Consider the following 16,239-nt stretch of genomic DNA (forward strand, 5'->3'; position numbering starts at 1 on the left):
TGAAACATAGCCGCTGACATCAAAAGACACTGCTTCACTTTTGAAACAACCATTTCAGTATCCCAAAAAGAAACTAATAATTGATAATATTTCAAGGTGCCACAAATGTCGTTTGCTAGTAAGCAACACAGTAATGGGACTAGATCAAGTATTCAAGCCACAGCATACAGAATCTAACTATCAAAATTTCAAGAAAGAAAAGGGGATTGCGAGATCTTCCCAACTAGGCTGCCTTTGGAGATGGACAATTTCCCTCTTTCGAATGTTCCGTGTATATGCAGAGGCTTGTTCCATTGAACAGAGAGTTGATAACTTCGACAGTGAAACTCATAAAATAGGAGGTTATTGCACATGACCACGATGGTAGGGGGGCAAACTCGCTTGTGGTACACCACTCTGCATCATGCCAGGGCCCATTTGAGGAGGTATAGTTCCAGGTGGCATGTACGGTTGATTATGCATCTGCATGGGCATGGACTGAGGAACTGCTGGAACCGTTGGTCCCCACCCTGCTGAAGGCTGAGGCATCAAAGCCTGATCAGCCGGAGCAAATTGAGTGCCATTGTATGGAGGAGCAGCGTGACTCATCATCTGAACAGCAGGACTCATCATTTGAACAGGCTGTTGCCCCAAAATTGAGGGTTGCGCATTCACAATTGGACTGTTAGGGATTGTATAGTCTCTGCTTCGATCATTGTTGACCTGTAAACAGCACAGAATCTAATCTCTTCAATAACAGTTTAAAAGATTAATTGAGTTGCCACGAAATACAGATCATCAGAGAATATATCGCATTTACCTTTATGCTGAGATCAGTATGACGTGAATATGAGATGTGGAGCTTGCAAAACCCTCCATCATAAATGCAATGCCCTTCCAAGGCTTCCTTGGCAACAACAGCTGTCTGAACATCTGCAAGCCATAACATAATTATTACCCAAACTTACCATATAGTCATCTACAATCCAGTCGAATATACAGTCAGCAGATAATTTTAAAGGGAAAACACAGCAGCATGTACATATTGCACATGCTCAGGCCAATTGATGTAGTGTCTATTCTAATGCCTAGGCTACCAGTAACACCATTGACTTCATAGTCAAAAAGAGCAATGTTTGGAAAACCAGGTAGATTATCAAACTGGAAAAAGAAGGTGGAACTTGTGGTCAACCGCAAAAAGAACTCGGCCAGACTACATGTCCAGTTTTCAGGAAACCTGGCTAGGCCGGCTAGCTGTCTCCTGATTAACCGGGTCAGCCCGGCCAGTCCAGTCTGATTTTGAGGACCATTAAAAAGAACAATCAGGAAGGTACCAGGATACTGAATCAAAGCCTGCACCCCTCCATTCTTATCAAACATGGCGATCTTTTGAACAGGCCCAAAAGCAGAAAAGACCTAAGGGCGGAAAAGAAAAATAAAGATCAGTTTCTGACAAATATGCAAAGGCTAAGAACATAATCAGTAGCTAAAAGTGATTGGCTATACCATGTGTAAGACGTCCAAGGTGACAGCATACTGCATGTTTTCAATAGAGGCAAGAAGCACGTTACTCTCAGGTTCTAGCTTTTTTCCATCCAAGCCTATAGTTACCTGCAATGATAATCAATGGATTCCATTAATAAAATAACAAGACAGCAAACTCCGTGATACAGGTAGGCCTTGCATCACAATTGTTCATTAGTCTCAGCATTTCCTAGACAAAGCACCAGCAGACCAATTTAATTATTTTTTCCCCTTGATAAAGTACCAAAACACCTCCTAACAAACATTATTAAAAGACATGCACGTCAAGGTTTGGAAGTCACTTCTCTATGTTGTTTACATAAGGAAACTTGTATAAAAATGAAAGCATCATACTGCAACAACTTTTCGGACCATTTCAAGAGTAAAAAATGGTATACATTATAATAATCAATAAAAAAGAGAATATTGGATTGGAATATGTCAGCCTTGAACATGCACCATAAAGGTCATGGTACGGACATGTCTGCCTGCAACTTGAAATAATATAATAAAGGTTTCTTCTCACTGCATTACCTGACCACTTCCATCTATGGCTGATGGAGCAACAGGAAGGTAAGGATTTGTGTAGTCCCTGGATCAACAAAAAGTGTATCCACTAAAGTGAAAAAAGTGGTCACCAACAGAGATAAAGGCAAGTCCAGAAAAATAAAGCATAAAAGATAATTTTTTTAGGTATTCACTATTTATCAATACCCAACAAGAGACGGAAACATCATAAATACAAAAACAATGTAGGAGGATGCAACATAAAAAATAGGTATTATTCCCAAGAAACTGGGAGAAAAAAGGAACGTGTGAATACCGGCTCCGGTGACTCTGAAATTTCACACTCAAATCTGTGTGTCCAGAATATGTTATCCTGAGAGTGCATGGGCCAACATGATCTGGGAGCAGATACCTACACCGAATGCAAAAAAAGTCAGCAGACCATTATGCAGGCACATCTGGCACAAATAAAAAGAACTGAGATAATGGCCACCATCACCAAATACCATCTAATCGTCCAACTTGGGACTACCTAATGAATGGCATTGTTACCATAACATATCCAGCACTATTTTGCTTTATTTTCAAAACATTATAGCACTAAAAGACGTACAGCAAGTTTAAAATTCTATCATAATTCCGACAGAACACTTGTGCCCTAAAGGTTGTCTAATGGACAACAGGTGACTAGCTCCTATATGTCTGGACTTGATACCATGTCAATCAATTAATTAATTGTCACCTAGGGATGCTTCTTCCATCCAGTGCATTTTTTGCAGAAGTGGCAGTTTCTGCATCTGAAAATTGCACCAGTGCCTGAAAAAGAAGAATATGAAATGAGATTGTCTCCAAAGGTAAATGGAAGCTAGAAAGAAAATTGCAAAGTAATTAACAAATATAGACCTGGAATCCCGCTGTCTTCTCAAAAGTAGTTATCTTGTGCACAAACCCAAAAGCTGAAAATACCTGCAATCACTGGAATAACTTTCAGAAAGATGCACAAAAGCTATAGATTTAACAAACTTGAGAGCAAACTTTCAGACATAACTCCTCTATGAACTTTTATTGGATACTAAATAAAAACCAAATAATTCATGGTACTGTAAAAGTATATAACAAAAACAGATTGAATCTTCAAAAGCAGCTTTTACATATGAATTATGGAGAATGAAAACAACAAATTAACAGAAATGATACAAAATAATAATGGGGACATAAATCTTCAGTTTTTACATCAGAGGGATAAATAATTAAATATCATGTCATTAACCTTCAATTTGACATCATTAAACATGTATTCAGTTTTCTATAAAGACTTTGAGTGCAATTAAACACTTGAGACATGGTACAACATAAAAGTGCGAGACAATTGTGCCTGTAAAAAAGAAAAAGGAAAACAAATGCTAGCAAACGAACATGCAGAGATGAAAAAGGGATAAGAAGGATGCACAAGAGAAGAAATGAAAACATTCTAAAGTATTAGAGTGGTAGGATTAGGATCATGAGGAGGAAGAGTAGGGAAGAAAGAGGCAGTGTTAAGAAAAGGAGAAAGGAGACAAACACACATGTGCTCTTTCTCCCGATGCACTAAGCTGCCATTGAAGATTTTGCCTTGAAATGGGCCTGCTGATCCATTCACATTCATGTCAAACAAAAGCATCCCGGAGCAAGACAAATTACAACCCGAACACAATAGCTTAACACAAACATATTTATACTAATAAGTTTACCTCTTTCGCTATTACAAAAAGCAGATGAATTGCTTACCAGGTGTAAAACATCTATGCTGACAAGGCGTGCATCATCACCTTCAATTGTTACCAACAGCACATTTCCAGCAACATCCGCAGCAGTTTTGTTGTTCACTATTTCTTGCCTATTGGAGTACTGTAGGTAGACAGTTTTCCCCCTTACTTGAGCAGGTTCTGAAGATGAGGCATAATATGAAATCATTGCAATAGCTTGATTCAAATCTGCCTAAGAACATTCATGAGATATTCAAGTAAAATAACAATCAGAAAAAGCATATGATAAAAGGGAAAAATGTACCCAAAAACAAAAACAAAAAACAAAATGACACTCACAAATTCAATAAAAGCCTGATTGCGGTTTGCTCCAACATTGCACTTGGTGTTCACAACTTTACCAAATGGCTTTCCCAGTTCAATCAGTTCCTCCTCTGTACACTCCCATGGCAAGTTCCTCAAATGAAGCACCTTGGATGGTGGCTGAGTGTAACGGAACTGTGGCTGACTGGACACAGAAGCCATTCCGTAGACCAACCTGTCACCTACAAAACAACACCATGAATATGCAGGTTTTCAATTGTGGACATCATGGATCACTACGGGCATCACACACACACACATATATGTATGTACTTGTGTTTGTATAGGTGGGTATGCATATAAACATGCATATGCAAATCAAACTAAGGCAATATTCAGGATGGGAATGACATCTTGTCCTCAAAATTCAACTTTGTTGCCAATAATTTATAACATATCCGAATCCCAGGAAACATGAAAATACATAAAAGCAAAAATGTGTGAGATTTTCCAAAAGATAGAGCAGTGTTTAGAGCAGAGAATATTAGAATACCCTAAAAAGCCTAATAATCATAAATATGTGTGTTTCTACAATGGATTATATACATAGACACGTAGATAGAGATCGAATGCGCAACAGAGAATTTGGGAGTCGAATGAAAGAAGAGTAGCAGAAGCATATTACAGATTAAACTGAAAATTGGGGTAATTGGGTGCAAAATTGAAAGGAATTGAAGGTGAGAAATTATATACCTGAAAAATTCGAAGGGAGTGAACCCTCGATTGTTTGTTATACGATATAAATTAATATTAGGGTTCGCAGACGACAAAGCACTCGTTGTTATTGCCGTTGGGGCCGGAGGGGCTGAGACTGAGTACGCGTATCGCGCAGCGTGCTTAAATTAGTACTGCAATGGAAAAAAGGGGATGAAAGACATACAGAAAAGTCGGTAACCTTAAAGAGAATAAAATGAGTGTGGTGAGTGGCGAGAGGGGGTCGAGAAACACAAGTGGGGCTGTAACTTCAACTTCAAACTTGGATGGGTTGTTTGAGTTTTGGACACAAATTTAAAGATCTGGGGCCTCAGTCCAGAACATCAACAGTTTCACCTTCACCTCATTCTGGACTGCCAAAGTCTTGGACCATGGGTTGGGTCAAGTGGGTTTCCAGCCCACTCATTACTTATTTTTCATTTTACTAGCTCATTTTCAATTTTTCTTCAAGGTTGTTTTCTATCGCATTTAAATCATAAATTGGTTACTAATTACTTAATTAGTTGTTTGTTGTAGTTTTTGGTATCCTAGTTGGAAATCTTCCAACTAGGAATTGACCACCATGCACTCAAATTTAGTATAAGGGAAAGAAAGAAAGAGAAACAAATATAAGGGGGCTCGGGCCGGATTTTAGGAACTTAAATCCCGCCCAAGTGTAATGCGGTGGCCCAATTATAATTAAATTTGTTACTGATCCTCCCTAATTGTACTAGACTTTCTTGTCCTCATTGACGCCTCATTGCTTGGTTGCTTTGTGCTGTAAGTCAGGATGCTCTTTTCGTATATCTGAGATCTGTTAATAATTTTGTCGTGCCAACCACTGTTTAACTATTAGAGTGCACCTGCTTAGTAACCTAAGCTTGTTGAAGGAAGGGTAGATCTTTGGTTTTTCTAGCAATATAAAGAAAGGCTCAAACCATGCTTGGTTGAGTGTGCTGAGTTGACCATAAGATTGAAGAAACATATGTGTTCTGTTGTGTCAATCTTATCGAACGCTTCTTTCAATGAAATACCGTAATATGTGACGTTAAATTTGAATCACCAACTTGCAATTTTAACAAATCAACATCATTTTTCTCTATACATTCATCTTTTTGAAATTCACTCGATCTATTGTCTTCTAAACCTTCTCTCTGATGATTATTTGTACAAGTCTTTATTACTGTTTTGTGATAAAATGTTACATTCTTTTTGTATTTTTTACACTAGGGATATATGAGCTAATGGATTAGTCAATTTGTTTTATGGGAACATATGTTTATTACTTATATCTCAATAAAAGGAAGAAATCAGTTTTTTTTATTAGACCTAAAGTTATTTATAGCATTTTTTAATGTCGTTAAAAGATGCTATTAAATACTATTCATAGCATTTATCAAATCCTATTTTGAAAAACTATCATAGGTTTTACATAGCATTTATTGATAAATGCTATAAATATTTGTAGTAATGCTATTTGTATTGCAAATTGAGTAATCAATGGCCCGTGGAACAGAGCAAAAATCAATCTTCTCAAATTTCTTTTTTTACATATTGACAAGACCTCCCTTTTATAAGGTTACAATCAATATATGTTGAGGGAAAAGCTAAAACCCTACTACAACTAGAACGACAACAAGCGTTTTCAATGACCACTGTAACTTTAAACCAAACAAGAACAAGAAAAAAAAGACATCCAAGCATAGAAAACATCACTGCTGACAAGTGAACACAAGTTACACAACTACAAATTAATACAAATTGTGCCTTTGCTTTTCCAAACTGGAGAGATTGTATCCTCTGTTGCACTTTTAAAATCTGCAAAATAACATATCCAATAGAAGCAATTAACATTGAAATATGTCTGCATCGGTTATGAATGGTATAATCTTCTTGTGCCCAAGTTTATGATGAAATAAATCTAATCCATCAGTATTTCAGAAATAAATTAGAGGAAGATTATCAATAAAATCAAAGCTTTCCTTTTACATAGCAATCACTGAACCTACCACTGAGACTGAAAATCAAATATTATAGTCAACAAAAAGCTAAGTTTTCTTGAATATTGATATAGGTTCATATCACAAGTCGATTTTAGACAAGCATTAAGTCCCCCTCATTCATAAATTTGATAAATCGAGGACAAAAATTGGTAGAACAAAAACAAAAGCAGAATATTTTTTAAATGAAGAAAATGCTCCCTATATAAACATATCTAACCTCAAGTCCAGCATTTTTCACAAGTTCTCATTCTACTTCATGGTTCCTCCCTTCATGAACCTGCATGAATCAAGTTTGACAAAATGAAGTTCATGTGAGCAATATTGCACAATCGACACTACATGATTTCACGCATAAAATTTTGATTCATATGTTCTTTCTCTAATGATAGTTATGATAGTGCTAAAATACTAAAAGAGAACAGAATGATGTGGACTCTTACTCCTTTGACAAATTCGATTAAGGATGTGATATTTTTTGAGCAAAATCTCCTGAAAACATATAAAATTGGATATGCCATTAGATGAATACAAAATCTCCCCAGATGCGCAAATGTACCTATCATAATATAAATGCATTCATCCCAAAACTAAAAATAACCAGAGAGGCCCAAACAAGAGCAGCAAGAAATGAGAAGCAGTGGCAAACCCTTTTGGCTTATTAAGGGCAAGATAAACCTTTGGAGGCAGTCTCTTCGGAAGCCGATTTCTATTGACATAAATGACAGGATCAACTCGAGTCTATACACAAAAAAAAAGGAATACTGCTATACTACCACTGTAAAACTAAAGTATGACTATATATGATGCAAAAAAAGATTAGAATATCAAGTACGACAGGACCCAACACATGAAATTCGGAAACTATCAATTTATGCCAATATACACAGAAGAAGCTTACCTGAGGAGTATTGCATACAGAACCAAATGGTCAATACACTACTCCAGATTTGACCAAAAAAAAAATACACTACTCCAGATATCAAAAGAAGTAGGCAAAGAAAAACTTACAATAGCTTGTCCAGATATCTTAACCAAATGGCCATACACTACTCCCACAGGTTGATGACATAAGTTTGAACAATCTTTACAAGGACATAAAATCTTCAATATACATATCATAGATACACACACACACACATATATATATATATATATATATAAAAGAAAGCTTCATATATTATACATACAATTAACCTTGGACAATTTAATTTGCACAAGAATTAATGCTCCTCACATGCTTTAGAGCTAAGCCTAATGTTCATATATGTGTGCCATACGCCCATAAAACTGATCAAGCTAGTGCTTAAAATACTGCTAACAATAATAATAATACTGAAATCTAAATATCTATTATGTTGTCTTTTATCCGCCAACTAACCAATATTCTCCAAATTACATCACTTACATCAGCTGTAGGAAACCTCTCATTTACAAGAACAACCCCGACCGCCAATCACAAATGAATGAAATCTAACAAGCCAAAAATATAATCTCTTGTCAGCAAATAAAACTTAAATCTTTACCTAATCAAATATTATTAAAGCATACATCATAACCAGATTTTGAAAAAAAACTCTAGAGGTTGTGTAGGTAGTTGGAGGTGGTGAACCATAAATGTTTGTGGCTAAGTTTGTGTTCTGGTTATAACCTAATAATACATGAATATGAAAAAAAAAACCCAGAAAAGCCCAAAGAAGAAGAGAAAGGAGCTGTGTGTACCTTGCAAATGAGATCTGTAGTGTTGTGGGCGTGAGAGTGAGACAATGATTTAGAGAGTGAAGAGTGGCTAGGTTTTCTTTCTGAAAGGCTCTCTCACTCAGACTCTCTCCTTCTCTCTATATATCGTGCACGGGCCAAGAGTCATAGAAAAAGAATACTCCATTAAAGCCAACAGCACCAAACAGCCAGCAGTCACATTTATTATCATTAATATGCATTATCCACTATGCATTGAATTCAAATAATCACAATCCTCATTACTTCCACCGGCCAGTAGTCACATTTATTACTATTAGACATAAAAATTAATTTCTTTCGTAAACTTAATGGCCACTAAAAACGAAGGGCTGACTTAAAACGTGAATTTTGCTCTCCAAAGTTTTGCTTTCAATTATTTCTCACCCAAGTCAATGACAAGGGTGTACAAGCTGATAAAATTAACTATGACTGTTTGTGGGAAAATCCACATCAATCCGAACAGCCAATCATGGCTCGACACGTGGCTGGTCAACATCCACCTCGGAGTTGACTCTCAGTGGTCAAACTTTGACCTCCACACCATCACTGATCAACACTTCCTCTACCAGCTCAGACCGGATCTCCACACCGCCCCTCCTTGTTCGGTCCGAGCCGAACCGATGATCTTCCATGGAGTCCAGTGTCCATCTTCCCACGATCATCCCGGCTCGGCTCGGCTCGGCACAAGAGATGGCTTCCTTCCGAGTTCTGGCGTCGACCAGCTAGGGCTCGGAAAGACTCCAATCTATGGACCGGCTCGGCCTGAATTCCCATGCCCAATCCGACCACTAATGGACTTCGTGTCTTCACATGAAAACATGTGTTCGTATCGGCTCGGCTCGGCTCTCCGCCGCCATTCCCAGGAAGATCACGCTAGGACGAACCGCCACACTTGAATGCACCTGACACAATCCTCTGACAGATAGAATATCAGGCTTGCATTCATGACTGCTGGGCAGTTTACCTGGACCTTCCAACCTTGCATTTAATGGAGCATTCAATGCAGCATTGAATGCTGAGGAAGCAAGCAGCTGAGCATGCAACTAGGTCTAACCAGGTGCGTGGGTCTCTGGCAACCATTCATTCACAGGCAGGTAACTTAATCATTAAGTCTTCCTTTGCCTATATAAGACACCACATATGCATAAAATGAGGCATCTAGCAATCCATCAATACACACGCAAAAACACTTGCATTCCCTTCTACAAAAAAAGGCCTACCCAACTTGCTGAGAATAACCCAGAACATTTGCCTTGTTCTTCCCATTCTCCCAAGTTCTTCCTTTGTTCTTCCTCACCCACCATCAAACACCACCACTGATTTCATCATCGGAGTGTGTTTGGCTGGTACCACACCGGTCCATCTCCTTTGATCTTGTTTTTGTCTACAGGAAGATCTCATCCAGCATCCACTTCATCATCCAACAAAGCACCTGATCAGCCAGGTCAACTTATCTAAGTTGTTGCATCTACCTTACGAGAATTTGCATCAACAGATTGGCGCCGTCTGTGGGAAGCTGACTTCAGCCATTGTGTTCATCACCGCAAACGCTAAGCTCTTCCTCCACGCAAGTCATCATGACTACCATATTTCGGGACACCAGTTCTTCTTCAGGAGCGTCTCAGAATGATGAACAGCATCAGCCTGAGACACCTGAGAAAACGAGGGGAGCACAACTCCCCAGGACGCCAAAGTCCAAAGGTCCCTCCAAGATCCGAGCCGCTCACAAACTCCTTAAGGAGAGTCAGCGACATCTGGCCGCTGAGAATGCACTCCTGAAACAGAATAATGAGCTGCTCGCAAAACAGGCCGAGCTGGCCGGGGAACTTGCACGCCACCGTGCTCAACTTGAGAATAGTGGGGGATCGGGCTTCCGATCACGCCGGACCCGAGCCGAGCAGGAGGTCCTTTCGCCGTCTCCTTCTCGGCAAAGCACTCCTGCCGAGCCGAACGACCAGACCGATCAGCAGGACTCGGATCACGTCTTCCCGGGCTTCGAGGACATGCCCCCGGCCGAACAGGCCGAATGCCTGAACGCCCACCGTCTTCTTCAGCAAAAACAGGCGGCTTTCGGGAAACGTGCCCCCAGGGATTCGGGCGGAGACCGTGCCGACCCGAATACAAATCGACGACCCCCGGCCCAATCAAGGTTGGGGGCCAACAGTCCTGCCGGTTCGGCCGAAACCAGGGGCCCGATTCGGAATAGACTCGGCCCTATCGCCAGTCAGGATCCTTCCCCATCAGGAACTTACTCGGGGAGGCGATCAGTGAGCGACCGACTGGGGTCCACCATGATCATGTCGGATCGACAACCGGCAAGCGAGAGGCTCACTCGTCAGCCGGTGAGTGAGAGACTCGGCAACCAGGCCGAGTGCTCAGGGGAAAATGCGGCCGAGCCGACCCCGCCCAATGTGGAAAATCTTGTTCGGACTTTGGTCCAGGACCAGATCCGAAGCGTCCACGATCGGCTCGGACATGTCGAGGTCTCCAGGGGGTATACCGGTAGAGCCGACCACGGGGAGGAACTTCCCCTCCCGTACACCAGCAGAATCATGGATGCTGAGGTCTCCCGCGACACCAAGCCCCCCAAGATGGATCAGTATGACGGGACCAAGGATCCCTACGACCATCTTGACAGCTTCAGATACGCCATGGAGGCCCGCCAGGCATCTGAAGCCACGAAGTGCAGAATCTTCCCTTCGACCTTGAAGGGCTCGGCTCGGGGTTGGTTCCGAACCCTCCAACCGAACTCCATCGACTCCTTCTCCGACCTCCGGAGGGCCTTCCTGGCGAGATATCGGGTTGTATCCGAACGACTCTACAACTTGAACGATATGTCGCTCATCAAGCAGCAGGAGGGGGAGAGCCTCAAGGCCTATCTGATCCGCTTCAACATCGAATATACAAAGTGCGACGATTGCGACGATAGGTCAGCTAAGAATGCCCTCATGCAAGGCCTGCACGCCGGGGGACTCCGCTCCCACTTGATGAGGAATCCTCCCTCCACTTACGATGAGCTTTCTGCCGAAGCCACTAAGTGGGCGCGGGCTGAGGAGTGGGATGCTCAGGTGGAGGCCCTGAATCCCAGGCCGACCTCGGCCAAGAGGAAGGAGGGAGAGGTTGCAACTCCCAAACCCCAGGTCCAATCCAAGAAGACCAGGACCGAGGAGCCACGCCAACTTCTGGGCAAGGGACCCAAGTTTGTCCAGTACACGGAGTACACTCCCCTCAACGCCGGTCTGGAGACAATCTACTCCAAGGTCAAGGACCAACTCCCAGTCGCAAGGGAGATCAAGGGACCACCCCCAGACAAAATCAAGGAGGGCGTCTTCTGCAAATATCATTCCAATCACGGCCACGTCACGGGTGATTGCTACGCCCTCCGCGACGGGATTGAGACTCTTGCCCGGGCGGGTAAGATCAATCAATTCCTGGCCGGTGGGCCTAGGGTACCCAAGGCCGCGCCGAAGAAGCCCACCAACACCATCGAGGTCCAGGATGCTGCCATCGGATCGATCGGGGGGGGACCAACCTTCGTGGGGAACTCGAACCGATCCCAGAAGGAGTATGTCAGACAGGCGGCTCAAGCACACGAGTCCCTGTCGATCCAGGCGGGTCAACCCAGCACTTCCAAAAGACAGCGGAAGGACTGGGCACCGGTCACCTTTGAGCCAAACGAGGCAAACGAGATCATCTTCCCCCACTATGATCCGGTCGTCATAGTGGCTGAGGTCGCCGGGACAACCATCGCGCGCTCCTTCGTCGACGGAGGGAGCTCAGTCAACATCCTCTACCACTCTGCGTTCGCGCAGATGGGCATCGGCGAGGATAAGCTGGAGACCGATACACCTGCCTTGGTCGGGTTCGGGGGAGAAGTGGTTCAGCCCCTCGGACACATCTACCTTCCCCTTTCGCTCGGGAAGGGGCCGATCAAGAAGACCTGCATGACGTACTTCATTGTCGTCAAGCGGCCGTCAGCCTACAACATCATTCTGGGCAGACCGGCTCTGGTCGACCTTGACTGCATCGTCCATTACGCCAACCTCCTCATCAAATGTCCGGTGGGCGACGACTGCATCGTCATTCAAGGGGACCAGTGCTCGGCTCGGTCATGCTACGCCGCTTCGATCAAGCAGAAGGGTCAGCTGCCGGACTCACAGGAACTCGACTCCATCGCTGATTCGGGCAGGTGGCCGAGGGCGGAGACGTTCGATTTCACTTCCGAGCCGAACCCAGAATCTCGGCCCCTTCCCGCCGAGGCCTGGGAAGAAGTGCCGATCTCGGCCGAGACACCGGATCGGCTCGTCCGAGTGGGGACTCAGATCAGCCCCGAGCAGCGCTCCGCCATAATTGACTTCCTCCGTGCCAACGCGGAAGTGTTCGCCTGGTCTTACGATGACATGCCAGGCATATCGTCTGACGTGATCACCCACAGGCTGAACACTGACCCGGGATGCAAACCGGTCCGTCAGAAGAGGAGGTCATACGATCCGGTCCGATACGCCGCCATGGCTGAAGAGGTAACCAAGTTGCAAAACAACGGGTTCATCCGGGAGGTCAACTACCCCGACTGGCTCGCCAACGTGGTCATGGTGAAAAAGAACAACGGGAAGTGGAGGATGTGCGTGGACTTCACCGATCTGAACAGGGCTTGTCCCAAGGATAGTTTTCCCTTGCCCAGAATAGATCAGCTCGTCGATGCAACAGCAGGACATCAGCTCCTCAGTTTCATGGACGCCTACTCTGGATACAACCAGATCCTGATGCACAAGTCCGACCAGGAAGGCACATCTTTCATAACTGATCGCGGCATGTACTGCTACAAGGTCATGCCCTTCGGCCTCAAAAACGCCGGAGCCACCTATCAAAGGCTGGTCAACCACATGTTCAGATCTTCCATCGGCAAATCCGTAGAGGTTTACGTGGATGACATGCTGGTCAAAAGCATCAAGGCGGACGATCACGTCAGGGACCTCTCAGACATGTTCGGAGTCCTGAAGGAATATCAGATGCGTCTGAACCCAGCCAAATGTGTCTTTGGGGTTCGGTCAGGAAAGTTCCTGGGCTACCTGGTCAGCCAACGGGGGATTGAAGCCAATCCGGAGAAGATCCAGGCTTTGATCAACATGAAGTCCCCAAGGACACGCAAGGAAATCCAGAGTCTGACTGGAAGAGTTGCCGCCCTGAACCGGTTCATCTCAAAATCTACTGACCGGTGCCTCCCTTTCTTCAAAGCCTTAAAGGGAGCAGGGAAGAGCATAGAATGGACCCCCCAATGCGAGCAGGCCTTTCAAGATCTGAAAAGGCACATGGGGGAACCTCCCATCTTATCCAAACCAGAAGAAGGTGAAGAACTTTTTCTCTACCTCTCTGTCTCTGACTCGGCTCTCAGCTCAGTTCTAGTGAGAGAGGTCGGCGGTGTACAACACCCCGTCTTCTATACGAGCCGAGCCCTCGCCGATGCCGAGACCAGGTATCCAAAATTCGAGAAGATGGCTCTCGCCCTTGTTAGCTCGGCTCGGAAATTAAGGCCCTACTTCCAGGCTCATTCCATCGTTGTCTTGACGGACCAACCGCTCAGACAAATCCTGGCAAAACCAGAGACTTCGGGTCGGCTCATCAAATGGTCAATCGAGCTCGGCGAGTTTGACATCATCTACCGTCCCAGGACGGCCATCAAAGGTCAGGCCATGTCAGGCTTCATCTGTGAGTCGACCACCTCGACGGAGGATCCACCACGCACCAACGCTATGACAACAGCAGCCGATCCGAACACAATCGGCGAACGCGGCCAGGTTGATCTCCTCACCTGGACTCTCTATGTGGACGGATCTTCCAACGCCATGGGAAGCGGAGCCGGGCTTGTTCTGATCTCCCCAGAACAAATTGTGATGGAGTATGCTCTTCGCTTCAGATTTCAAGCATCAAACAATGAAGCAGAGTATGAGGCACTCATCGCCGGGCTCAGATTGGCAAAGGAGCTCGGCGCGACCAAACTAAACATCTTCAGCGACTCTCAGCTAATCGTCAATCAGATTTTGGGAGAGTATGAGACTCGAGAGCCTAGCATGACTGCTTACCTCGAGAAGACTCGTCTGCTACTTGGAAACTTCCACGAATACAGAATATCCCAAATCCCGAGGGCAGAGAATTGCAGAGCCGACGCCTTGGCGCGCCTGGCTTCGGCCACAGACACCGGATCCGCCAGGCATGTTCCAGTCGAAATCCTGGACAGACCTAGCACCGCCGAAACCGAGGCCACGGTTATGCAAACCGATGCCGAGCCGAACTGGATGACGCCGATCATCACCTACTTGGTCTCCGGGATCCTCCCCCCAGAGAGGGATAAAGCACGTCTCATCAAAACGAGGTCGGCTCGGTTCAGCATGATCGATGGTCAGCTCTACAAGAGGAGTTTCTCCCTGCCTTACTTGCGGTGTGTCACTCCCCAAGAAGGTCAGGATGTGCTGAGAGAAATCCACGAGGGGATATGCGGAAACCATTCTGGAGGAAGAGCCCTTGCCTACAAGACAATCAGACAGGGTTACTTCTGGCCAACACTGAACAAGGACGCAGATCATCTGTCTCGCGCTTGTATCAAATGCCAGCAATTTGCCGCGGTTCCCCATCAACCTCCCCAGTTGCTGACCTCCATATCCAGCCCCTGGCCGTTCGCGCAGTGGGGACTCGATCTGATCGGCCCTATGCCGAAGGCAAAAGGGCAAGTCACCATGGCAGTGGTAGCAGTCGACTACTTCACCAAGTGGGCCGAGGCCGAGCCCCTGGCCACAACCACAGCCGAACGGATGGAGACCTTCGTCTGGAAGAACATCATTTGCCGGTTCGGCATGCCGCACACCATCATTGCGGACAATGGCAAGCAGTTCGACTGCAAGAAGTTCAGGAGTTTTTGTTCACGACTGAACATCAACTTGCGCTTCACCGCGCCATACCATCCGCAGTCGAACGGACAGGTCGAGGCCATCAACAAGATCATCAAGAAAACCCTCAAGACTAAACTAGATAAGGCTAAGGGAAATTGGCCTGAACTCCTGCCAGAGGTACTTTGGTCCTACCGAACTTCCTATCGCAACTCCACGAAGGAAACTCCCTATGCGTTGGCGTTCGGAACTGACGCCGTCGTCCCGGTCGAAATGGGGACTCCTTCATTCCGGACCGGCACGTACAATCCCGAGACCAATGACGCCGGACTTCGGCTCGGCCTGGACATGATCGAGGAGAGGCGAACCGACGCCGATCTCTGCCGAGCCGCCTACCAACAAAGGGTAGCCAAATATTACAATCAAAGGGTCAGACCCAGAAGCTTCGGATTGGGCAATCTCGTCATGAAAAAGAATCCCCTTGCCATCAAAGAGAGCTCATTCGATCCGAACTGGACCGGACCATATAGAATCACGGGCATAGTCAAGCCCGGCACTTACAACTTGGCCACTCTGGCTGGGAAGCCTCTCAAGCATAGCTGGAACGCTGAACACTTGAAGACTTATTACCAGTAAAAATGTAGTTAGGATCGGGGACTGTCCGACCTAACACCCATTCCAATCAATGAAAAGATGAGCATTTTTTCTACTCATTTTTTTCTTTTTCGAAGCAAACACTGGGGACTCTACTCCTATACACTTCTAACAAAGAGGAAAGATCTAAGTGTTTCCTTCGAAAAAAAATTG

At 44.7% G+C, this 16,239-nt stretch overlaps 1 protein-coding gene and 1 long non-coding RNA gene across 3 annotated transcripts; both read right to left on the reverse strand.

The window, feature by feature from the left end:
* Window positions 1-58: 58 nt before the first annotated feature.
* Window positions 59-5,075, reverse strand: LOC147289285 (polypyrimidine tract-binding protein homolog 2-like). 2 transcript variants are annotated; one of them, XM_086238819.1, is made up of 11 exons: window positions 4,812-5,075; window positions 4,095-4,293; window positions 3,778-3,987; window positions 2,914-2,976; window positions 2,753-2,826; window positions 2,327-2,422; window positions 2,038-2,095; window positions 1,486-1,590; window positions 1,314-1,395; window positions 800-912; window positions 59-702 (listed from the first exon to the last, which is right to left on the reverse strand). In XM_086238819.1, the coding sequence occupies exons 2-11, from the start codon at window positions 4,278-4,280 to the stop codon at window positions 343-345; spliced, it is 1,347 nt and encodes a 448-aa protein (XP_086094945.1). In that variant the 5' UTR covers window positions 4,281-4,293; window positions 4,812-5,075; the 3' UTR covers window positions 59-342. The 2 variants fall into 2 exon arrangements, with proteins under 2 accessions (XP_086094945.1, XP_086094944.1); XM_086238818.1 differs by having other exon boundaries at window positions 4,095-4,300; window positions 4,812-5,074.
* A 1,342-nt stretch (window positions 5,076-6,417) lies between these two features.
* Window positions 6,418-7,643, reverse strand: LOC147289286 (uncharacterized). Its single transcript, XR_015121557.1, has 3 exons — window positions 7,255-7,643; window positions 7,032-7,091; window positions 6,418-6,629 (listed from the first exon to the last, which is right to left on the reverse strand). It is a non-coding gene; the product is annotated as an uncharacterized LOC147289286 (long non-coding RNA).
* Between the last annotated feature and the right edge of the window lie 8,596 nt (window positions 7,644-16,239).

The sequence above is a fragment of the Dryas octopetala genome, chromosome 3 (assembly GCF_963921425.1).
Source record: "Dryas octopetala chromosome 3, drDryOcto1.1, whole genome shotgun sequence".
NCBI lineage: Eukaryota > Viridiplantae > Streptophyta > Magnoliopsida > Rosales > Rosaceae > Dryas > Dryas octopetala.